The 25,046-nt window shown below is 37.9% G+C and overlaps 2 protein-coding genes and 1 long non-coding RNA gene across 8 annotated transcripts; 2 read left to right on the forward strand and 1 right to left on the reverse strand.

Moving 5' to 3' along the window:
• Positions 1–438: 438 nt before the first annotated feature.
• On the reverse strand, positions 439–9,849 carry LOC141671984 (uncharacterized). 3 transcript variants are annotated; one of them, XR_012555320.1, is made up of 12 exons: positions 9,458–9,849; positions 8,848–8,902; positions 6,643–7,038; positions 5,153–5,514; positions 4,884–5,063; positions 4,600–4,791; positions 4,187–4,261; positions 4,054–4,105; positions 2,896–3,916; positions 2,753–2,809; positions 950–2,014; positions 439–799 (listed from the first exon to the last, which is right to left on the reverse strand). XR_012555320.1 is itself a non-coding variant. In XM_074478460.1 (12 exons), the coding sequence occupies exons 1-12, from the start codon at positions 9,719–9,721 to the stop codon at positions 754–756; spliced, it is 2,775 nt and encodes a 924-aa protein (XP_074334561.1). In that variant the 5' UTR covers positions 9,722–9,849; the 3' UTR covers positions 439–753. The 3 variants fall into 3 exon arrangements, 2 of the variants coding, with proteins under 2 accessions (XP_074334561.1, XP_074334569.1); XM_074478460.1 differs by having other exon boundaries at positions 950–1,024; XM_074478468.1 differs by having other exon boundaries at positions 439–2,014.
• A 3,110-nt stretch (positions 9,850–12,959) lies between these two features.
• LOC141712011 (uncharacterized) lies at positions 12,960–13,793 on the forward strand. Its single transcript, XM_074514770.1, has one exon. It carries the CDS (start codon positions 12,960–12,962, stop codon positions 13,791–13,793), a length of 834 nt encoding a protein of 277 aa, XP_074370871.1.
• Positions 13,794–20,952: 7,159 nt separating this feature from the next.
• LOC141722307 (uncharacterized) lies at positions 20,953–24,743 on the forward strand. 4 transcript variants are annotated; one of them, XR_012575341.1, is made up of 6 exons: positions 20,953–21,249; positions 21,372–21,487; positions 22,242–22,397; positions 22,477–22,616; positions 23,113–23,234; positions 23,327–24,109. It is a non-coding gene; the product is annotated as an uncharacterized LOC141722307 (long non-coding RNA). The 4 variants fall into 4 exon arrangements; XR_012575347.1 differs by having other exon boundaries at positions 22,559–22,616; XR_012575335.1 differs by lacking the exon at positions 23,327–24,109 and adding an exon at positions 24,559–24,743 and having other exon boundaries at positions 22,242–22,616.
• The last annotated feature ends 303 nt before the right edge of the window (positions 24,744–25,046 follow it).

Below are 25,046 nucleotides of genomic sequence, written 5' to 3' on the forward strand. Positions count from 1 at the left end.
CCAATTAGGTTTTCAAATATGACATTAAAATAATTTGTCACATACATAATTTCAATATATAGTACACCTATAATTTATTTCAATAACCTTTTGCTATAGTTGCCTACCAAAAATCACCAAAATATTTTTTCATTTAATATTTAAATTTTAATATATTATTTTTCAATTTTTAGATCAATTATTTTAAAGTTATTCATTTTGATAACTTCAGTTATTACGTTCTTTCATAAGTAAAGGAATTATAATTCCAATTTTACAATCCCGCTAAAAGAGTATTGAGACACCCGAGAATTTAAAATACCAAAGACCTTAGAATCTTCCTCACTCCCTTTCCCGGATGTTACTAAATGTGGATGGTTCAAATCTTGTAAAAATAAATTAGGGTTGTGGGTGCATTTAACTATCAGAAGATAAAAGAGAGTATTTAAATTCACATGATAAAAAAAACGATAACTACATTTTAAAACTCATTCAGAGATTAGTCTCTTATAGGCCAACTACCAATTTTGGGGGAAAGGGATGGTACGGGTAACATCACACTTGGATACTTTACAATAAATGTGTGAGCCAGTTCCACCAAGCACCATACATTGGACTACAAAAATTACACACTACAGAATTGGCATATATTATCCTAAACCTGCGAACAGATGCAATAAAATAGGCATCATCAGATACTCACATCTGAAATCTACGAGCACCATTAGGATCCCAAGGACTGCAATCTGTACCAGCTCCAATTCTCCTTCTAAATCATCTTTTACGACGAGCAGGTGACTTGGATCTTGATCTTTTCCTTCTGCAATATGAGTACAACAGTTAGTGGTCGAGAAAACTGATATTCCGGAATGTAACCCTGACGACATCACCTGATTCGAGTATTATTACAATGATGGACGTGTCAAAAGCATTAACACAAGCTAATTAAACCACACACACTACAACATACCTGGTTGTCACAAGAGAAGAGTAGGGGGAATGCCTGCGCTGAGAATGCTTGCTATGTGGAGACCTCGAAACTTGTCTAGAAACGAAAACATCCCATGCTAAGCCAGTGAGTCAATAAATATTAGGGAGGCCTATGCCAGTTTTCTATAGTCAGACTCAGACTTTATAAGACCAGGTCTCTGAAAACTACTGTGCTTTTAATGAGATATCTCACATCTATATAATTCAATTCCACACATATTAATGGTAACTCGTAGCTAGTGCTTCCTCCGCTAAAATAACAAAATTACACACTAATCCTAGCATTCTAGTAACATCAGATCTTTCTTTTATCAGACAAATTAAAGAAAAATGTTCATAGTTAATAAGAAAGTTGTCCGTATCAATGATGCGAAGTTGTAACAACAATGTGTATAGCTTTGCATTGAATACCCCCCTAAAGATTTAGCTTGAATTGGCTTTACAGCGACAACTCAAACTCACCTTTAATAACTGTTGTCCCTCTGTATACATAATAGTAAAACAATTACAATAACTCAAAGTGATCAACTTATGAATTAGATAAAGGTAACACCACCCCCACTTTAAACAGGTTCACAGTGAAAACAATGCAACAAAATTGTTCTCTACCCCAACATGAACATGTATAGTTTGGTGTGACTGCAAGATATTGCATAATTTGTGACATGGATGGTGTTATTGCCATGTTCATTATACAAGTTCAAGTGACTGAAGTGTTGGCAGACCAAACTAAAAGACATTTTAATATATTCTTACAGTAGAAAAGAAATAAAGTAAAAAGCTGCAGAGAAAACTATACCATGCAGATTTTTTAAGCCCTTGAAATCTTTGGATAACCTTATTCACCCAAAGGCATCATACAAATTTTTATCACTCAATACGCAAGAAAGTAAAGTCATCTAACGCTGCTTAGTCCAATACTGATAATACATGGAAACGGAAAAGATAAAGTGCGCAAGAATAAGTATTTCTGATACAATAATGTTAAATGAAAGATATCCAGGATGCATTCATAGACATGGCAAGGCACCTGAAAGGCTGACACCTGATCATAACATATTGACAACTGATATTATAAGGATATAGATCAAGTGAAAGGTTAGAGCTAACTATCTGCACAACGGGATTAGTTGACAACAAGACAAATGGTAGAGAAAGCTCAAATTATACGGAGAGTAATACTTTGCCGCATTTTTTAAGTCATAAAATTACATAAACTAGAATAAATAAACACATTTCCCGCATACAGAGAACGGTTACTACCCTGCATATTGAGAATATTCGCAGAACAAGCACAACTCTTATATGCACAGCCTATCGGAAGCATGTACTAGCAATATTTTAGAAATTTCAATTATCAACTTGATACATATCTAAATTAATTAATCCAATAAGATAAACGCGCATAATCTTAAAATCTATTATACACTGAAAGTACTTCGGGAAACCAAAACAAAGGAAAAAGGGCACACCAGAAGAGTATATAAAAGGTACAATTATCTTAGATTTTCCGTTGGGACTTGTCACTGGTAAAGCCTGGTACAAACTTTTCAAGTCCTCATTCCGTGAAGGAAATACTAATTATGTTTATTCTGGGGTTTCAGCGGTTACATTGATGATTCTAGAGAAACCCTGAAGTTGCATATTATTCAAGCCATACTTTTCCTTTTATAATTAAAATAAATTAATGCTAGTCGGTGGGACTTCCATGTGTAGGGATATGGCACAAAATCAAGTAAAGAATGGAAGGTGAAATACGATGAGCTGTGCAAGAATATAGTACCTTCGGTGAGATCTGTCAGGTGATGGGGATAACTTATGTTTTCTTGATCGTGACTTCCTACAAAAATAATTAATCAGAAAATTAACAAATTAGCAATAACAGGTTAACCAACAGAGGATAATATGATAATTCACACAACAAACCTTCTGGATTCCTCTGAAGATTCGTCATCACTAGAATTATTAGTACGACCAACTTCTATGTGGTTCTTTTTATCTCTACCCCTACTATCAACTGAAGGAGAACGGTATCTCTTGTGTCTGCTCAAGTCACTCGTAGGCTTATCTCTTGTTCTTTCACCCTTCTCATCCCTGGTTTCATGTATTTTCCTTTCATTACCTTCTTTACCTTTACTTCTTCTGTCATTCTCTATCTGCTTTTCCTTGTCATCACGATGACCAGATCTTCTCTTGGAGTCTGGATCCATAGACTCTTCAGCGGACTTAATACCTTGTTCCTTCAGTTTCTCTTTTAACTCATCATAGTCATCTGTCTTTTCCTTTTTCACCTTCCTCTCATCCTGCCTCCTACGACTCTCATCTCCCCTTGCAATATATTTTCCCTCAGAACTCCGTACCTTATCGTCTGTCTTTTTTCTGTCTTCCCTAACTTCAGTATCACCTGATGTTACCTTCTTGGAACCAGCTGACAACTCAGTTATCAGGCCCTTGATATTTTCTTTTGACAAGGATATATCAGCTTTATTTACAATTTCTACACCACGCGAAGATTCTCTGCCCGACCCATTATTGTTAAGTTCATTATTGGGTCTATGATTACCCGAGCTCCCATTAGGATACATCCTACCATCACTTTCCGAGACAAAATTGTTAATCAGGTTTTCTTCTTTTACTGCTGAAAGGTCATTTCCATCAACAAATAAATCCTCTGAAAGCATCTTGGTGGTTGAAGATTGTTGCATCGTGTTTCTCTTGGAATTTGGCACAACGGTATTCTGGATTTCATCATCCTCATCATCATCAGAAGCATAACTAGCAAGTCCCAACAAATCTCCAGGAACACTCAGTTTCGATATTCTACTAACTTCTGATTCAGTTGCGCTGGGCTGTGCTGTAATCAAAACCTTTGCAGATGCCTTAGGAGTTGGAACTTCGGGTGCAGATGGTGATGCTTCATGATATGAGGAAGCATCATTGTTTTCAACTAACCACAAAAGAGGAACATATAATTTCACGGACGCGCATTTGTGAAAGTTGATAAAAACATTTCAAGCTTATGCCAAATTTTGAGAAAACTATGTAATTTATAAACAGAACTATTTGTGCATGAAATTGAAGTACCTTCTTCATCGAGAACCTTAGTCGCAATTTCATTAAAAAGCTCATCAGTTACCTGTGTACTTAATCATGTTAAAAGACCAACAAACAACCAAGTTAATCAGGTGACAATTACACATATAACCAGGCTTTCTACCTTCAATAGAATTTCAGTTAACACACGTTTTATTTCCTGGTTTATTGCTGCAGTTCTAGCAATTTCGCCATCGTCCTGCAAAGATGCAGAAAATATAAAATTAACTTAACTTGAGGAAGCCAAATCTATGGACCACTAAAAGAAAGAGGGAGGGGGGGGGGGAATGATGATATGATATATGAGACGTAAAACATAGTCAATAGCAATGCCTAAGATAAACATAGTCGATCGATATCATTTGCTCACAAACAGAGCCAATAGCTATGCCTTAGACATGTTCATTCAGTTTCAAGGTAAGTCAAGGAAAATCTAGCCCTAGATGAATTAAGCCCAATCTGACATGGTCATTATGTAAGAACAACAAATAAAATTAAGGTGGAAACAGAGTGAAAGAATAAAGGCAAAAAAAAGACCTCTTCGTCATCCTCTTCTTCTGTGGACCTAGATGAATCAATACTTTTGCTATCTGGATCTCCTTTTATATATGATTTATCAATCACTTCTTCTGCCGTAGAATTAGGGTGATCAGAAAACTCTGGAGCAGAAGTCGCTATAACAGCTTTCTTTTTTATGATTTCTTCTCTTAGCCAGTTAGGAACCGAGGGCTGAAATATCACAAAACAAAACTTGGTATCACAAAGTAATTTCTTAAGAGTATACGATGACTTTTTAAAAATGCTGAAGGATCCACAGGTACCTTTTTCACGCGATCGGAAATGCCAGAAGCCCCAAATCCGTCACCAGAAAAAGATCCTGCGCCACCAAACGGCACACTGACTGAGGGACCCATTGGCTGGAAGTTTTGTCCTGAAACCCTTCCAAACAGTGCCCCAAAGTTTCCCGAAACAGGTGAAGAGATAGCTAAAGAAGGATCTACCTGAGAACATTGTTATAAATTTCGAGTTTAGAGCAGCCACATAATGATCCAAAGCTGTATAAATAATGAATGAGAACCAAAACCAGAACCTTAGGGCCAGGTGGGTGCACTGGGGGATAAACTGCACCAGGCCCAGCAGAGGCACTCCAAGCATGGATAGATGCTATTTCTGAAGGACTCTCTATGCCATGTACGGGTACCCCAGAATTGAAGGAGTACTTCGATTGCACATGTTGGTCATGGTCGCGATTATATCTAGGGGCAAAATCTAACGGTTGATCACTAAGATCACTTGGGGGCCCAGCTGACTGATGGCTGAATGCATATTGAGGCTGCTCCATGGGAAGTGCTCTGCCATCTGCAGCAGGTTGCGATTGTTGCTGAGAGCTTGAGGTAGAGGTCCAAGGTGACTTATAGAATTGCTCACTCTGATTTGCAATGTTTTCTTTACCTGCCATTTAGAAAATTAAAAATCCAAATATAATGCAGTAAAAAGTAGTCTACCATAGTTACATCCTTGCATCAAATTGCATAACATAGCCAACTCTTTGCAATGATTTCGTTCAAAGAAGTGCATACATTCCCATTTCCCACGCTCATATTATTTTGCAACTGTACTTATGACACTAGAGCTATATGTGCTGGTTTCAATTGCATAAATTATTTTTCTTCAATATGCGCTACCCACTAAGTTTGCAAATTGTTGCTCTAAATCTTGACGACATAATGCCCTTAACTTTAACTGACAGCCAGCCTAGTAAAAGCCAATGACCTAAAAAAAGTAGCAAGTTTCCTCTTTTGAATTGTTACAGAAACAAACATCCCTCTCCCGAAACCCTACTCTTAGTCATCACACTTTCTTTTCTCCTCCACAAACTAGTTTTTAAACCTTCAAGTCTTAAGCAAATAATGATCAATCCCCTAAGTAGCGCTTGGTTTTCTCCTATATAGCATATATCTTCTTTCCCTTTGTAGTGGTTTCATATTTACTGATGATATAATGATGGGACTGGGCAAAAAAAGAAGATGATATAATGATGGTTATATTAGGCACAGACACAGATGTTCCTGCTTTTAAATTACTGGGATACTTATCAATTGTTCCTCAGAATTGTGCTCTTTTTAGGCATTAGAGATTAAAAGGATCTGTCAGCTTTGACGTTGATTATTATATTTCTCAAATGATGATTACTTCAATTTTTGCTTTAAGACTAATACTATACTATAATGATTTTAGAAATGTTCACTCTGCAAAGAACCCTTTAAATAAAGAAATTCCCATTCTTAAGTTTTAAAGCAATCAGCATTTTACTAAGCAAAAACAAGTAAGTTGACAGTAAAATTCGTTTTTTCTTATTTATTTTCTAAATGATTGTGTGTGTGTGTGTGTGTGTGAGTGCGCGCACTGGGGGAGGGGAGGGGCTGAAGCTCAACCTTCTCAAGATAGATATAACTTGAAAAACAAATAAACATTAACCATTAGTCAATCCAAGGAAAAAACGAACAAACAAATCCATATCCTATTATTTCTTATCGTGTGCACACGATTCGCACTCAAGATCTACCAATTAATTATTACCTGTGACAGAAGAATAACTAGAAGGTACCTCCTGCTGGTGAATTGATACACTCGAAGGAGAACTTCCTTGATGAGGCATGGAGCAATTTGATTCGCCTACTAAGCTTCCATTTCTATGATTAAAAGGCAAATGACCATCTGGAACATATCCCGAGCTGAAGGATGACTCTGATGACTCGTAAGGTGGTGCAACAGAAGCTGGATACTGTTGATAGCTTGAAGCAGCAACCGGAAAATGTTGCCCACCAGAATACTGTGGGTTAGCCATTGAATACTGATTTTCTTCTTTTCTACCAATTGATGTATATTGGGACTGGGGATATTGATTGTCTGAAGAAGTCTGGGCAGTTGCCCATGCTCTAGCCTTTGCAGCCCAATCATCACCATTATTGTGTGCTAGAGTTGCAGAAAAAATTGCAAGATATAACAGAGCAATTAGAGACTAGAATGAGAAAAGAGCAAGCTTCAAAAATCTTCTAGCTTCGCTCTTCAACATAAGAAGAAAAGGGCACAACAAAAACATAGACAAGATGAAACACGGTCCAAGGAGGATGTACAGATTTCTAGAGCAACGACAGGTCAGAAACCTTCACCTTTCACTGTTATAGGATACACCACATAAAAAAAACAGCATTCATTTTAACATATCACCACTCATAAATTTTAGTAATATAATCATGTGCTTGCCCAATTACTACTTTACTTCAGGTAAACATTCTGCTAGTCTCACAGCATTTCCAGCAATATTTTATTTGCTTCAAACGTTACAGTTAGTTTTCTCAGCATGCGAATTTGTGAAAGGCTGAAGTAGGAGGAATAGACGTGTCGATTTATATTCAACTCATATAGTCATGATTCATAAGCATGATGGTAACGTCTAGAGTTGTTAAGTAAACAGAGCTGTTCGTGAACCAGCTTAAGCTTAATGAGTTAGGCTCAGCTCAAGTTTGAATGATAATGAATCCGAGCTCGAACAGCAATTCTGTGTGTTTAGGTTTCTAGTCCAGCATTATTAGAGGCCAAGGACGCACAGAAGATGTGCAAGACCTTGGTGGAGCCTAGGTGCAAGGAACGCTCCTTACACAAGCAAGGCGAACTAGTTGTAAGAATATATATATGTACCAAAGTTACACAAATATAAATGATAGATTGAACTCCATTGTTTAAATGCAACTTGAAGGGAAATTTGTATATGATTTTAAATCTGAAGTTTTAATATTTTAAGATGAAGAATAGAAGAACATACCTGTTACACAGTCTATATATGATTATATATAATCATATACTCCTATAGTCTTATGTTGGTAACATGTTCACGAAGACTAAGATCAGGTATTTCGTATAAACACAAAACCCAAAAGTAAACTTATTTAAAATCAAATCAACTTTTACACCTCGTTTATGAAAGGCGTGCGTCTCCACGCATTCATGAACTGAGGCGCACACTGAAGCCGCTACTGGAAAATCAAGGCGGGCGATATAGGCCTTGCCTCTGTATTAGGCTACTCTAGCAAAAGCTCGAGTTGAAACTTGTTGGAGCTCATTTAATGAAAACTCAGTTTGTTTGTTTAGAAATGGCTAGCCCGCAAAAAAATCTTGAAAGAGTGTGCAAGACACAAACTCGAACTCAAGCAAAAAAATATGTCATTTAAAACTAAATTTATAAATACTCAGCCCAATTCGTTTACAGTGCAGTGCAATACAATGTTTACAGTTCTTTGCTGTTTATATTCCATCATAGACCCAAATCCAAAAAATGATATCTGGTAATAGGCATCTGTACCTCAGATTATATATGGAATGGTGAGAATTTAAGCAATATAAACGTAACTAACAAGTACTTCATATTAAGCCAACTCATTAAGAAACTAACTGGTCAATCTCAATGTTATAATTTAGCTCAATAATATATGAACCCTGCTACATTCTAATACTTGTTAAAAAAAACTCGAATCGATCAACCAAATGACATGAAAGAGCTCAATCTTGGTTCAAACACAAATACCCTTGAGTCGCTATTTACGGATTCAACCTCTAATAAGAAAAAAAATTATACATTTACCTAGTTGGATTGAATTAAATAGCAAAAATTCTATCACATAAATCCATTTAAACAAGCTTATAAAGAAATATAAGAGAGAAATATGAATAGCAATGTTATATAGAAGAACAGTTAAATTCTACAACCAGATTTATGATATAAACCTGGGTATTGCAATTGCTGATTCTGATTTTGATTCCAACCCGAGTTATGCCATTCCTGAAAGCAATTACACACGTCATCAGTTCATCTATGCAACTATTATGCACAAAATAGAACTTGTGCAACTCCATATTACATAGAAAAATAATTACAGTTCAGCACAAAAGATGATTACTTTCAAAAATCCTGTCAAAACAAAAAAATAATACTTTCAAAAAAAAAAAACTGATAAACGTTACAATCTATAACACCGCACAGTAATACAAGAGTACTTGCTCAAGTGCAGTTAGCAACTTAATCCGAAACCACAATAAATTTACAGAATAGTAAGAGCATAACTAAAATACAGCAACTGTAACAAACTTAGTCATAATGCACTTCATCACACAACTAACATTTATCGAAAAAATCACATTGCTAAACGACAATAGCACTAGCTCAAGTAAAGTTCGCAGTAAATCACTCCGCAACACAATAAATTTACGGAATAATTACCTAACAGTAAAAACAGCACAGCTTGTAACAAACATAGTTGCAATGCAGTAATGGATTAACTAACTTTTTACGAAGCAACATTAACATAAAAAAATCGAGTAATCTAAATATAATGACCTGATTGAGCTGAGGAGGATAAGATTGCGGCCGTGGCGGAGGCGGGGGATGATACTGGTGTGCAGGATAAGGCGGAGGCGGAGGCGCAGGATAAGAGGTGTGCGATTGCGGGGCCCACTGCGTGTATTGAAATTGAGAGGAGAAAAAGGTGGGGGGCGGAGGTGGTGGGGCCAAAGAAGGTGGTTGGTGGGGGTGATGATTAGGGTCCGACGGTGGTGGAGGTGGTGGGCGCATGTAAGGTTGTTGTGATTGGTGGTATTCCATAGGTGATAGTGGTTGTATGTATAGGTCTGTGTGAATTTTTAGGGTTTGGTTTGTGTGTCTGGGGAGGAGATGGGAGAAGGTGGTTATTTTTACCGGGATTAAGATCCAGAGGTCGTTATTAGTGTGAAATATGAGTAGAGTAATTTAATAATTTTAATAAGTAGCAAAAATAAAATACTATCAACCTAGCAGAGTAATTTAATAAGTAGCAAAAATAAAATACTATCAACCCAAATCGGCCCATTCCCATAAAGTGGTCAAAAAATTTGACCGATTTTTAAAATTACTGATAAATTATTTAATTTAAAAAAAATATTTAATAAAGTGTAAATCGATGTTTTAATTGATCATTATCCATTTGCGAAATCTGTAATAATATATTTTTACTCTATTTGAATCTTTTGTATTTTCCTGATAAAAAAATAAATAAATCTTCGTTGTTTTTGCGGTGTATCTTGTTTGTTGATTTTTGCATTATTGTATATGAAAATGTAAATCTTGTGTTTGTTCCTAATTTGGTTTCACTTGTCTCTTGTATATATGCATTTTTTAAAAGAATATGAAATTTTGAATACAAGTAGCTATTTTTGTTTAATTAGTTAAAGATATACATTTTTTTGGGTGAATTTGCTCAAAATATCTTTTCAAATCATATTACTGAAAATACTTTTTTGGTTACGCATTTTTTTAATTGGATAAGTGTAATACACATTTCTGAATTGGATATGTCGGAAAAGCAGTAGAGACAAGCATTTTCACTTTGGCTTTTAACTTTGGATCCGCTAAATAATTAAATACACATTTGACAAATGTGTATCTAGTACGAATTAGGATACTAATAGCCTATATTAGCACATACCCAATAACAGAAGCCCGGGGCTGAATAAGAAAAACCCAGAAAACGCTCAGCTTTAACCCTGGAGAGCCCAGGACGCGTGGCAACATCACCACCGTCCAGGTACCCCGGATCCAGAACATTCCTACGATCTGGATCCTATAGTACACCGGTTCATTCTGAGCGTCCACACGTCCTACAGTCCAAAAGACACACTTATGGTCTAGATCAAAAGGTACAAACCCCTAAACCCTAGTAGGAGGCCTATAAAAGGGAGGACAAAAGGAAGGTTACAGTTTACACACTTTCTCTCATATACACACATATACACACACCACGATAAACTCGTATAATTCCCGTTTTGCCCCTTTCTCCTCCAAAACCCTTTATCATTCTCACGTCGGAGGTGCCGCGGGGACGCCACACCCCTCTGGTTATGTTTTGTAGGTTCCCACCCTACAGCTACACTGTACGTCGCCGTTATTCATGTCCAATCGGAGTGAGAACCCGGGCCCAGCAAGGAGAAGACCCCTGGGTGAATTGGGAGTATCATTGGCGCTAGAAGGAGGGGTCGAACCTCCGTTCAGTGGTGCTCATACTTGCTACTCCTACTCCATCCAGTAACTCAGAATACCACTCCTCAGTAAGAACTTCACTCCCAATCTCCCAGATCTACTTTTACCCTGAGCTCGTTTTCTTTGGAATAACTGTTAATAGATCTTGTCTAGTCCCGCTATTTGTAACGTTGTATTACAGTGTATCTTGGACCTAAAAAATCTGTTTTAGTACTCGAAATTACGAGTTATATTACTATAAATTTGTGGTATTCTTAAACAACCATGACGTCAAGAAAGAGCAAGGCGGCTGTTTCCGCTTCTTTCCTTCCACCTCCGCCCCAACCCAGGGACGGAGAGATGGAAGATGTGGATGAAGGGCTCCCCATAACCCAGACTCCATCTCAAAATCTCCAACCAGGGGATCGGAGACTAGTCATCGAGAAAGCTACCCATAAGCATGTTGGAACTTCAGCCAACCCCTTGGGGGACATGACCCCGGATCAGATACGAGCTGCGATGGACCTGTGGAAGGAAAAGCATAATGCCGAACCTGAGACCCGCCCAGGGGATCAGGAAGAGCGGTCCGGAGAATCCTGGGGATTCGTCTTTGATCGGATTGCAAAGAATTTGAAGAAGCCTTCAGAGGATACCTGGGATGAAATCAAAAGAGCTGCCCTTCGGGAGAAAATCTGGAAGGAAGAAGAAGCCAAAGCCAAAGAAATTATTGAAAAGCGAATCCGGGAAGAAGAGGCGAAGTTAAAAAGGAAGGCGCACTGAATTCATGTTTCTTCGGATTCGGAGCCCGAAAAGGAGTCCAAGCAAGAACAAATGGCCCGGGCTCTTCGAGATCTTAAGAGAAAGGTGGAAGGCGATATGGAAGTGGGTGCAGCGTCCACCCCGTTCACCAAAAGGTTGGAATCCACCCCCAGAGAATCAGGGCTCAAGCACTTCAATTTTGACTCCTTTGATGGATTAGCGGACCCCGAAGAGCATCTGAACTACTTCGAACAAATCTCCAATATTTATGATTACAGCGACCTCACCAGATGCCGCTTCTTTGCATCGACACTCAAAGGGGGGCGCAGAAATGGTTCATCCAGATTCCATCCCGGAGTGTTGATTCCTGGAAAGACTTCCGGGAGATATTCCTAAAAAGGTTCAGGGCTAACCGGATGAACGAGCTACAAATGTTTCATTTGGAGATAATCCAACAAAGAAGCAATGAGTCCCTTCCTGAATTTATTAAAAGATTCCAGGAAGCAGTCAATCAACTCTCCAACTTAGAAGAAAAAGAAGAAGTAAACATCTTTCGGAGAAACTTACATCCAACATCCTGTGAAGGATACGTCAAAGATTTGATTCACAGAGAACCCCAGAGCCTGGCGTCTGCCTATGCCTTGGCATCAAAGTTCATAAAGGAAAATGATTTTCTCAAGTCGATGAAAATGAATCGGAGAATACATGATGATGATGAGTCCCCGGAGTGTCGCTCGTCGTCCCGGAAGGACAAAAGATACAAGCTGGATAGACAGGCCAATTATATTCAACAATCTCAGGGAACCCCACCCCGGGAGGGTTACGCCGAATAAAGGAAAAATGATAGAAAGCCCAAGGTCAAAAGAGAACCCAAACCGGAACCAGAGTAGACACCCCTCAATTGGCCCCGGGCCGACATTTTACGTGAAGTTAAAGGTAAGCCGTTCTATTATCCGCCGAAACCTTTACTTGCACCTCCTGAGAACAGGGCCCGGGACAGACATTGTGGTTATCACGAAGATCATGCCATACCACGGAAAACTATTTCTCTCTCAAAATGTTCATAGAAGATCAGATAAAAAAGGGGAACATGAACCAATATCTTCAAAGGAGGTCAAACGACAAAGATAGGGTCCCGGAAAGCGGCAAAAATGTGGTAAATGTTGTCTTTGGAGGCACGACTTCTCCGCCCCGGAGCCCGGACCTGGATAATAATGTGATGATGATCCAGCCTTTGGATGATGAACCAATTTACTTCTCCTACTCTGATTATGAGGGACTCAATCCGGATCACAATTTGGCCTTGGTGGTCACCCTGGATGTCGCAAACAATGAGGTAAAAAGAATTTTAATTGACAATGGTTCCTCTGCTAATATTGTATTCGAGCACACACTCAACAGGATGGAGCTCGGACACTTCCGAATGGACCCCTTGTACGGATTTGGAAACACAATGATCCGGGGTGTCATTTATTTGCCGATTACCTTTGGGACTGCACCCCAGCAGGTCTCTCATGTAATGAAGTTCTATGTGATAAGCGCAACCTCATCGTACAACATGATCCTTGGAAGACCTACAATAACCAAGCTCAGAGCAATCCCCTCTATAATTCACTTAAAGCTCAAATTCCCGACCCCGGGAGGTACTGGGGAGCTAAGAGGAGATAGAGAAATGGCTGGGAAGTGTTATGGCCAAACGTTGGTCATGGTAGAAACAGAACCTGAGAACAGAAAAAGGTTAATGACCTTACCCAAGGTACAAAGCAGAAAGAAACATCGCGAGCACCTCAGTATAAGGGCCAGACTCGATGTGAATATGATCGAGGACTTTGGGTACAACGTAATCAACGCCGACGCCCGGATTCAGAAATTTATGGAAAGCAAGGAGAAGACAAAGATCGAGCCTGCCCAGCAGTCGAAGTAGATCTGGAGCCCGGGAACCCCACCCGGAAGCTTAAAGTCGGTAAAGGCTTGGAAACCGCATTCCAGAAAGAACTCATTGACCTATTGAAGGAATATGCTGATGTGTTCGCCTGGACTCCGGAAGACATGCCGGGGATTGATGAATCGGTGGCGATGCACAGTTTGGACATAGATCCAAGGCAAAGACCAATCAAACAAAAACGAAGAAACTTTGCCCCGGAAAGCAACAGGCGATCGATCAAGAGGTTGAAAAGTTGTTGAAGGCAGACATCATATGTGAAATTAAGTATCTGGATTGGCTAGCAAATGTTGTGCTAGTCAAGAAACCCAATGGAAAGTGGCAAATGTACGTTGATTACACAAGTCTCAATTCGGCATGCCCTAAAGATTCCTACCCCCTACCCAACATTGACCAGCTGGTAGACGCAACCTCAGGTCATGTTATGTTAAGTTTCATGGACGCTTTTTCAGGATATAACCAAGTCAAGATGAATCCGGCAGACATCGCAAAGACTGCATTCATCATGCACCGGGCTGTCTACGCCTTTGTTATGATGTCGTTCGGATTAATCAACGCCGGGGCAACGTATCAGAAAATGATGAACACCATCTTTAAAAGTCAACTGGGCAGGAATATGGAATCTTACGTCGATGATATGATCTTCAAGTCAGTCATGATCCCGGACCACATCAAAGACCTCAAGGAATATTTTGACAATTTGAGGAAGTATAACATGAAACTAAACCCGGAAAAGTGTGATTTCGGGGTCCCCTCCGGAAAATTTCTTGGTTTTCTGGTTAGTGAACGGGGAATAGAGGCCAACCCGGAGAAAATCAAAGCTATAATGGAAATGACAGTCCCCCAGACTCAAAAGGATATTCAGAAGCTCACAGGATGCTTGGCAGCCCTTCGCAGATTTATCCCAAAGTTGGCAGAAAGGTGCTTGCCTTTCTTTGAGCTGTTAAAAGGAGCCCGGAACAAAAAGCTAGTCGATTGGACTCCGGAATTCCAAACAGCATTTGAAGAAGTCAAACAACACCTGATGAACCCGCCTATTCTTTCAAAAGCCAAACCCGTGGAGCCTCTTTATCTCTATATTGCAGCAGGAGAAAGAGCGGTATCCTCTACACTCATCCAGGAAGAAAATGGTACACAAAGCCCGATATACTATGTGAATCAAGTCCTCAAGAAAGCTAAAACCCGGTACCCAAACTTGGAGAAATTCACCTTGGCTCTTGTACACTCGAGCAGGAAGTTGAGGCAGTATTTTCAAGGCCGGAAAATCAAGGTAATTACTAACCAACCACTTCGGAAAATCATTCACAAGCCAGATGCCTCCGGAAGATTGGTCAATTGGGCAATCGAATTGAGCCAATTCAATATCAAATTTGTTTTGAGGACGACTATAAAAGCCCAAGCATTGACCGAATTCGTAATGGAATGCACCTTCCCCGAAGTCCCAGAGACACCAGCAATTCAATCCGGAGAAGAAAAGGAGATTAGCAACAGAAGTTCTTGGACATTGTATGTTGATGGCTCGGCAACAGCCGAGAGGTCCGGGGCTGGCCTGATCCTTTCCAGCCCGGACGGATTCATAATCCAGCAAGCCATAACCTTCGCTTTCAAAGCAACAAACAACCAAGCTGAATATGAAGCTCTCCTCTCCGGACTCAGGCTAGCCAAATCCCTTGGGTAAGACGTTTAATCATTTATAGTGATTCTCAAATTGTGGTAAGATATACCAACGGTGAATATATTGCGAAAGATCCCAAGCTGGCTCAGTATTAGGAAATGGTGAGGGTTATCCTGGAAACCATCCCGGACTCAACCATCTTGCAAATAAACAGAGAAGAAAACGCCAAGGCAGATGAGCTGTCCAAGCTCGTCCAGAATACTTCGGATTTAAGCAGTTCAGTTTACTTCGAGGAGCTCGGGGCACCCAGCACCGACCGGCCCGAAGTCTTATGCATCGGCAGCCCGGACAACTGGATGACTCCTTACATAGCTTATCTGAGAGATGGGACCCTACCAGAAGATCAGAACAAGGCACGCTACCTCAAGTATAAGGCTGCCCGGTTCTTTCTAGAAGATAATCAGCGATACAGGCGAACCTTCTTTGCGCCGACTCTAAAATGTGTTGATCCGGATGAGGCGGATTACTGTCTGCATATGGGATGAGCTTCAGAATGCCTGAGAATGAAACAGAAAAATGTCAGCCCCAGATACAAACAAATAATAAAATTAAAGCACGAAAATAAAGCTAAGGCAAAAGACTTACAGTCGGCAGCATGCATATTTTCATTGTTATTAAATGTATCCCGGGTCCACTGCGTCCCGAGTGCCTCACAGAAGGCATAAACCATCGCGAGAGCTGCTTGCCCGAGCCGCTGGACCGGAAATTTATCTGTTTTAATTTCAAGCTTATGGAGCGGCATGAACTCCAGATCCCCACCCCGGACAAAAATAAACTCCCGGTGCCACCCCTTAAGCGACGTCAGCATGCTAACCGGGAGTACCATCTTGTCGTATGGATACCCACAATCCTCAATCCTAAACAAAAACTCATATATTGGTCGGGTTGTGGATCTCTTATTTTGAATATGTGGTGAAAGGGTTTATAGGTGGGAAGGTAGTTTTCGGCATGGCAACAGGCTAGGAACCAACTGATCCACTTCACCAAATTCGGGGCTAATTGGGTGAAAGGAATCTCGTACACGTCCCGGCATAGAGATTTGGTAAATTGGTGTAGTCCGAGGCGCATGCTACGGAGGTGTTCTAAGGGAATCCCGACATATCCCCCTCCGGTCTGTGGTACACCCTCTCATGAATCTCGGGCCATCTCCATTCATATTTGTCCTCAAGGTTAAAGGCAAGCCTAAGGGCACTATCCACCTCGGCATCTGTGTACCTATCTTGGATCTCTTTGTGAACCGCCCCACACTCGTACCTGGTTCCCGGGGCGGTAAAAAACTTCATATTCATGTCATCCTCGTCATAGGGCTCCCTACCATCTAACCCATTCGTGCCCCCATACGCTTTGTATAAATCTCTGTAATAAAAGCCCAAGGGCTTAGGGTTTACTCAGCATTGGACGAAATATTGGTCTACATCATCCCAGGACCCATCCGGATTGGACAAGGTACCCCCGGGGCCTAAGACTAAAGTCTGAGCTAAAACTTGCTGAGGCTGGTCAACTCGAGGAGGCATTTCTACAAAGCTACTACTGGAAGAGGAGGAAGAAGGGTAGGCTGCAATTAGTTCACCTAAGCCGCTAGGCCGCTCGGGGTACCGATTTCTAAGGGTAGCAGTACGCTTAAAGTGGCTACCTGGCATATACTATATATATCTACATATAAACGAACCCCGGAGTCAATGCCAAACCCGAACCCAACAACAAAAACAAAACAACAACAGAAGAGTTTTAGAAACAGTTCGTGTACAAATCTAAACCCAAAAACAAGATCTGCGACACATACATACATATACAACCAAAATCACATATCAAGAATATACCCCGGGCTCAACAATTTTTTACACTGCCAAAAACCCACATTTTCGCGTGTTAAACTAGCAAAATCTATGTTATTTACACAAATCAAACACAAAACCACTGCAAAAACCATACAAAACCCACACAACTACACAGACTCAAGGTCAAAACAACAAAGCAGTTACAAAAATAATGAAGAATGGCGAAGCAAGAACTCACACGGAATGGTAGTATGCATGGCACGATACAAAATAAAAAAATGGAAGAAAACAAGAAAGAGGATCGAAGAATGAACAACTTACAAGTGAGCAGGAGAAAAATGGGGGCTTCAATCTCGCAGAAATGTTTCTTCAAAGGCTTCGATTTCTCAGTCTCTCTCTCAAAGTTCTTTATCGCGTAAAAGAAAAAAGAAAGAGAGGAAGTTGATATTTATAGAAGAAAGAAGAAAAGATGAAGGGTTTTGCAATTAAAGGAAACCGTCAGGGCCACGTGGCAACCCCTGATTGGCATCGATTTAGTAACCGCCACAGTTATTACCACTGCTGCAATCATGACATGGCACGACTTTTCAGGAGAAAAAGGGGGAGAATTAAAAATTTGTACACTCAAAAGATACATATATATACGCACGTATCTTTGACCCCGGCTGGAATCCCAACAGTCTTCTGACACTCCGGATTTTCAGCATCAGCTTTTCAGAGTCCGGTCAAATCAAATGTCAGCCCTTCCTTATCCACGAAATCCTATCCAAAATTTAAATTTTAAATCAAATGTCTAACCAAGTCAACCCCGGAGTCTTATTCCCCTTAGACCTCGGGGTTAGGGGGCAATAAAGTAAATAAACCCCCAAATTCTTCTAAGTATTTCAAGGAATCCCACCTTGAACTCAAATCAAATGACTAACCAAGTCAACCACGGAGTCTTATTCCCCTTAGACCCCGGGGTTAGGGGAAACAAATCAAATAAACCCCCAAATTCTTCTAAGTATTTAAAGGAATCCCACCTTGAACTCAAATCAAATGACTAACCAAGTCAACCCCGGATCTTATTCCCCTTAGACCCCGTGGTTAGGGGGCAACAAATCAAATAAACCCCCAAATTTTTCTAAGTATCTCAAGAAATCCCACCCTGAACTAAAATCAAATGACTAACCAAGTCAACCCCGGAGTCTTATTCCCCTTAGATCCCGGGGTTAGGGGGCAACAAATTAAATAAACCCCCAAATTCTTCTAAGTATTTCCCGGCGTCTTACTCCCATTAGACCCCAGGGTTAGGGGGCAACAAATCAAATAAAATCCCCAAATTTTTTTCTAAGACGCCGCAACACGATAATAACTAATCTACTCCCCCATCCGGGTAAACCCGCATAAGGGAGTGGGGGCAAATGATAGCCTATATTAGCACATGCCCAATAACAGAAGCCCGAGGCCCAATAAGAAAAGCTCAGAAAGCACTCAGCTTTAACCCTGGAGAGCCCAGGACGCGTGGCAACATCACCACCGTCCAGGTACCCCGGATCCAGAACATTTCTACGATCCGGTACTTATGGTACACCGGTTCATCATGAGCGTCCACACGTCCTACAGTCCAAAAGACACACCTACGGTCCAGATCAAAAGGTACAAACCCCTAAACCCTAGTAGGAGGCCTATAAAAGGGAGGACAAATGGAAGGATACAGTTTACACACACTCTCTCATATACACACATATACACACACCACAATAAATTCGTATAATTCCCGTTTTGCCCCTTTCTCCTCCAAAACCCTTTCTCATTCTCACACCGGAGGTGCCGCGGGGACGCCACCCCCTCCGGTTTTGTTTTGTAGGTTCCCATCTTACAGTCACACCGCACGCCGCCGTTATTCCTGTCCAATCGGAATGAGAACCCGAGCCCGGCAAGGAGAAAACCCCGGGGTGATTTGGGATTATCAAATATCTAATTGCCAAATACATATCTCCAATGATATTTTCACCATTACACCACCAAAATAAATATTTTCAACTATTTACACCAATAAATTGTTATTTGTAACATTCTTTCCACAAATGTCTATCTTGTGTTTGTTACTGAATTGACTTCTACAGTTCTACTTCCATTTGTCTCTTGTTTTCTTTTTAGAAACTAACTTTGTTTTCTTTTGTTTGAAATTTATTTTCCCTCTTTCTTCTTCATGCAATTTGGTAGAAGATGGATAATGTGAATTGTTTATTAGTACCCTTTTTCCCCTCTCTTCTTCGAGGAGAAAACACTTAACTAAAAAGATATAGATGGCGTATAGGTGTTATTATGTGACACTTTTACGACATTTGTAAAAAAAAATTAACACTTCAACTTTCAATACCATTCACAAAAAATATATATATATTTATATTTAGTTCACTATATTATCTAACCAATAAAACTTATAAGTATAATTCTATACAATTATAATTATAATTAATCTCACTAGAATATGTGTCCAATCTCTTAGCTTAAATTTTGGGTAAACCCTAAATCACAGGCTTGACTTATGACCCAGTTGTTATAATTATAAATTTTTCTCCTGTGCGATTCGAACATGTGATCAAGAGATATTATATCCTCTTTGACCAACTGAGCTGACCAACTGAGCTAACTCTTGCGGACCGATTGACAATTTCAATTGACCTTTTTAAAGCATTTTTTTATTCAGAACTAGTTTATAGCCCGTGCTTTGCACACGGGTATTTTAAAAATTATAAAATAAATAAATAAATTTATAATTAAAATTGAATAATATAATTATGAAAGATTAAGTTATCTATATAATAAGTGTATTACATCTACATATTATGATAAATTTATTTAAGAACTACTTTCGTTACATAAGTTATTTTTATGTTATATATTTTATGAGATTATTTCTATAAATAGATCTGTCAAAATTTAAAGTTTACTTCAAATTTATATTAAAAACTTACCATAAATAACATAATTCATATTAGTGTATTGTAAAGTTTCTATAATTAAAATGGGTCATAATAAATATATGGATCTTTTATAAACCTAATATGGATACCAAACTAAAAATGGATAGTCCACTCGGTCAAATTAAAGTTAAAAATTATATCCGAGCCAAAATATGAATACCAAACCTTAGGAAAGGGTTATCCAACAATTTATAATATATAGATTTTTATTCATAACTAGTTTATAACCCGTGCTTTGCACACGGGTATTTTAAAAATTATTTAATAAAATAAATAAATAAATTTATAATTAAAATTGAATAATATAATCCTGAAAGATTAAGTTATCTATATAATAAGTGTATTACATCTACATATTATGATAAATTTATTTAAGAACTACTTTCGTTATATAAGTTATTTTTATGTTATATATTTTATGAGATTATTTCTATAAATAGATTTGTCAAAATTTAAAGTTTACTTCAAATTTGTATTAAAAACTTACCATAAATAACACAATTAATATTTATAATTGTATTGTAAAGTTTCTATAATTAAAATGGGTCATAATAAATATATTGATCTTTTATAAACCTAATATGGATATCAAACCTAAAAATGAATAGTCCACTTGGTCAAATTAAAGTTAAAAATTATATCTCAATACCAAAACTTAGGAAATGTTATCTAGCAATCTTATATCTATATACAGGAGAATTATAGGTTGTCTATGTGGCGGCCTTAAAATATCCTCAAACTTTTTTATGATTTTTTCAAGCCCTTTCTAATTTTTTCAAACCCTTTCTATTTTAATCTCATTCTCAATTCTTTCTTATAGAGTCAAATGATTATCAATTATCAGAGAAATACCTAGAGGCAATCTATCATCCATCAAATTGAATTTAATTTAATCATCAATTATGGTCTTCTTGGCTTCCCATCATATTACATCCCCAACAATCAATATGAATATGAAATGATGGGTATATATCTACTACACGCTTTTCGTGTGGGACGCAAATCAGAATGAGGTATTTTAAAAGTTTATGCTCATATCATGCTGGTATATATTTACACTTTCTCTTGCAGTAAATTTTAATTATTTTTATCACCGGGTTTAAGAATGTTTCCGTGGTTTGTGATTGTTGTTTAGGTATTGTCGTGTTAGAGTTCCAGGAAGAATGATGATATACAGTGTATGAGGAGGATGGATGGTGTTGAAGGTACTGCTTTGCGATTGTTGTTTAAGGATTGATGGATGCTCATAAGGTGCAGATTCTCTACATTACAAACTTCTGAATTAATCAACTACATTAATTATTAGAAAAATGCCCAGCATCAACATGTAAGGTTTCATCTCTATACAGATTCTTGACACTTGAGCATGTTTCTATCTTAAATTATTGTCTCCTCCTACTCTGGTGTCAAAATTAGAACAAGAGGAGTTCCTTTTTATGTATTGCAGCATTAATAAATTTGAGTTGAAATGTATGTATATATGTTGGAGCCTATAATATTGCATCTTTTATTTGAGAGGAGTTTGATTCATTTTTACTTGGATTTTTTTTTCTCAATGTGTGCATAAATATACCGAGTTGCGTCGTGTCGCCCATGTATTACATCGGCCTCCAAATCACACCTTTCTCTTCCCCTAAATGCCATTTTCACTCTGCTTAGGACAAGCAGGTGTGTGGTTACACTGTTACAGCCAATATTTACTATTAATGGTCCCAAATTGATAACAATTTTTCTCGCTTCATATTAGCCTCCTACCTTTAATTCAAATGAGTTTTTGTTTTAGATTAGCTTCATATTATCCGGGTACGTTATTTTAATTTCTTTGAAATTTTCGGATATGGTAAGTGTATTGTAACATTTTACTAACTGTAGATGTTCAATTTGTTGATATACTTTATATATCATAATCAACTACTTGGCTAGAATCTTTTCAAGCAAGTTCCTATTAGTGCTTTCTTCAGCTTCACAAGTATAATTGATATCAACATTGTTTGTTCGATCGCAGTTCAGGAGCCAGATCCTCACAAACGCTTTCTCTGCAATTTCTTTGTTCTGTATGGATGGCATGCATGGAACGCGCTCTCAATGAGCCCGTGACCACAGTACCTACTGAATCCTAAAACATAGACACAGAAGATATAATTTTATGCATATACTAATTGTAAGTATAAAATCCTATATATTGCATTACAGTTATCCGTCTATTATCACAGTTTTCCTTTCGTGAAATATGTATACAGAAAATGCATAGTACAAGAAAATAAATGACATAAACAATTCCATGTCAAAACTCTGAGAGCAACTTGGGTCACTGTTCATCAGAATCTGCGGAACCTTTGTACAGCCTTTTGAGAAGAGCTCATTAAATTTATCATAGAAGGTGAGTGATGTATTTTCCCTATCCACTCTAGAACTAGCAGGAAGTGCATAATTGTCTTGAGGCAACAATTTGCATAGACCAGACTAAAATCTGTATCTTCTCCTAATTTGTATATATACTTTAATGACTGGTTTAATTCAAGGAACCAACACTCTTTTGATTTATGTGTATTTTTGTGTTTACTTTGCTAAAAAAATATTTAATAATATATTTATATACATATATGTCCATGCCATAACTAAAAAAAAATTATCTCACATATATTAAAATTAGTATCATATGAACTGGATTTCATCAGGTAGGCCTCCTTTAATAATTTTGTTGTTGTTTGATTTTGTTTTTGATGTTTACACGTAAAAAGACAAAATAGAATTGTAAACAAACATGCTTTGCATGTGTGAATCTGGTCGGGTAAGTAAGCACTATTTTTCACACAAGAACCTTAATTTGTCTTCAGAAGTGCCTGCAATAGCTTAGTTTAGTTGGTTATATGCAGAGCATCTGAGCATGTGATTAAGGTCAGATAAAGACATCAACTCTGATGTTATGGAGACTTGTATTACATTTGTAAGCCGTGTTGTTGAAACTGTACTAGCACTGTACAAGTGCTTAAAACAGGTAACTATGTTCTTTTTTACCTTTTCTTCATTTCTTTGTGCCTTATTTATTTTTATAGATTTATGTTAATACTAATACTCCTCGAGCTCCAGGAAACCATTTTAAGATGAGACAGCCTATTCAAAAACTACATAACTTGAAAAGAACCAACACACCCCTCAGCAATCCAGAATCTGCACAAGGTTTGTCCGTCCGGGTACCATATTTAGGTTGCCCATCCATACAAATCCAGTGCTCCATAGTCTTTACCTTTTCACAGTCCCCATGCAAAACTCTAATGATTCAAATCAGCGTCCAAAACCTGAAATTGATCCGCTGAGCATGACTTTCAACAATTTAAGTTTACACATAAGTTTTTTTCCTTAATTCAGCATCGCAGTCTCTTGTCTTATCATCTAATAGTATAAACTGACATATGCTCATGCATGCATTATTTTATCGATTTCATTATTATATTATGAAAAGTAGTCACTATTTTTAGAATATAATTCTAATTTGAATATGTAACAACCCCGAGTATGGTAAATTTGGTTTTGTTGTAAATTATCTTATGTACAAAAACTTGCACTGAAGTCATTCTTTGGCGACCTTTTATAATAAACAGTACTCATTTTGAGCAAAGCTTTCTCATGCCAAGCTGAAAATTTAGGAACAAATGTATGAAGCCATATAAAAGGTGGTGTTAGATTATATTAACAGATTAACACTAGTGTTAATATAGGATCTGTCTGTTGGAGGCTAAGCTAAGTACGCATGAAAAATTGACTGAGTTTTGTGAGCACTACTAGGCACTAGAAATAAAAACAAGTTTAAAATTTTGTGTAGGTGGTTTCCCTAAATCATTTGAAAATAAAGAGTAAAATACATGGACATAACCAAGAAGGTAAATAAAAAGTAAAATACAACATAAATGTTAGTAAGAGCGTTATCTATGTATATTTATAATTAATAACGACAATAAATTTGTATAGGAGAACAATTGCTGCAAGTTGGAGAAAATGAGCAATAAAATAAGACTCTACATAAATTAAGAGAACAAGATGTACTAAAGTACTAAAGAGAAACAAACTATTTTCATTTTTTGGTATTCCATGTTATAGATCAAATGAGAGAATTTGGAACCCGAAAAGGTAAAAGCTCATGGCATCTTCTTTATATTACCTATGCAGTTTGAGCTCACATAATAATGAGTGTTCACCTATGTTTATACTACCTATGTTTCGTCTTATTCTCCGTGATGTTAGATATTTGAAAATTTTCAATTTTTTTCTAAATAAGCTTTGCACCGTGAATTTATATTGAGGTTTAAAACAAATATTTTTAGGTATTTTCTTAGAAACGTTTGCTGCTGGTGCTGGTGGTTTGCCAGGGGTTCAGACGTGACAAAACTAGACAACACTTGACTTCTGTTTTTTTTCGAAATTTCCAATGTGGAAGTAGAATAAAGGTTTTTTTTGTTCAGAAATTTGCGACATTTTGCTAACTGCTATAAAAGACCATTACATTATACATTTTATTTTCCCTGTGAGTACACATGTCCACACCATCATTTTTCAGAAAGATTTTTCATATTATTATAACTTCATCATTCAAATAATTTGCGAACAATATTTTTCTCAACCGCGCGAATTGCTGTTTGTTCAACTAGTTTATAATATATAGATATATAGGTTGGTGATTTCGGTTGACCTTTCCAGTTTCCAAATTAAATAATTAGTTGCAATTTTGGTTGACCACGCTGCTATTACGAATTCAATTAAAATGACACAATTCATATTTATAATTATATTATAAAGTTTCTATAATTAAAAT

The sequence above is a fragment of the Apium graveolens genome, chromosome 1 (assembly GCF_009905375.1).
Source record: "Apium graveolens cultivar Ventura chromosome 1, ASM990537v1, whole genome shotgun sequence".
NCBI classification, from domain to species: domain Eukaryota; kingdom Viridiplantae; phylum Streptophyta; class Magnoliopsida; order Apiales; family Apiaceae; genus Apium; species Apium graveolens.

Coding starts and splice junctions, on each gene's coding strand:
- LOC141671984 (XM_074478460.1), bottom strand. CDS start 9,721: ATGGAATACCACCAATCACAACAACCTTACATGCGCCCACCACCTCCA. Junction 7,039..8,847: donor TCAGCAATTGCAATACCCAG/GTTTATATCATA, acceptor CTGCAACTCTAG/CACACAATAATGGTGATGAT. Junction 1,025..2,752: donor CCTGACAGATCTCACCGAAG/GTACTATATTCT, acceptor TTTCGTTTCTAG/ACAAGTTTCGAGGTCTCCAC.
- LOC141712011 (XM_074514770.1), top strand. CDS start 12,960: ATGAACCAATATCTTCAAAGGAGGTCAAACGACAAAGATAGGGTCCCG.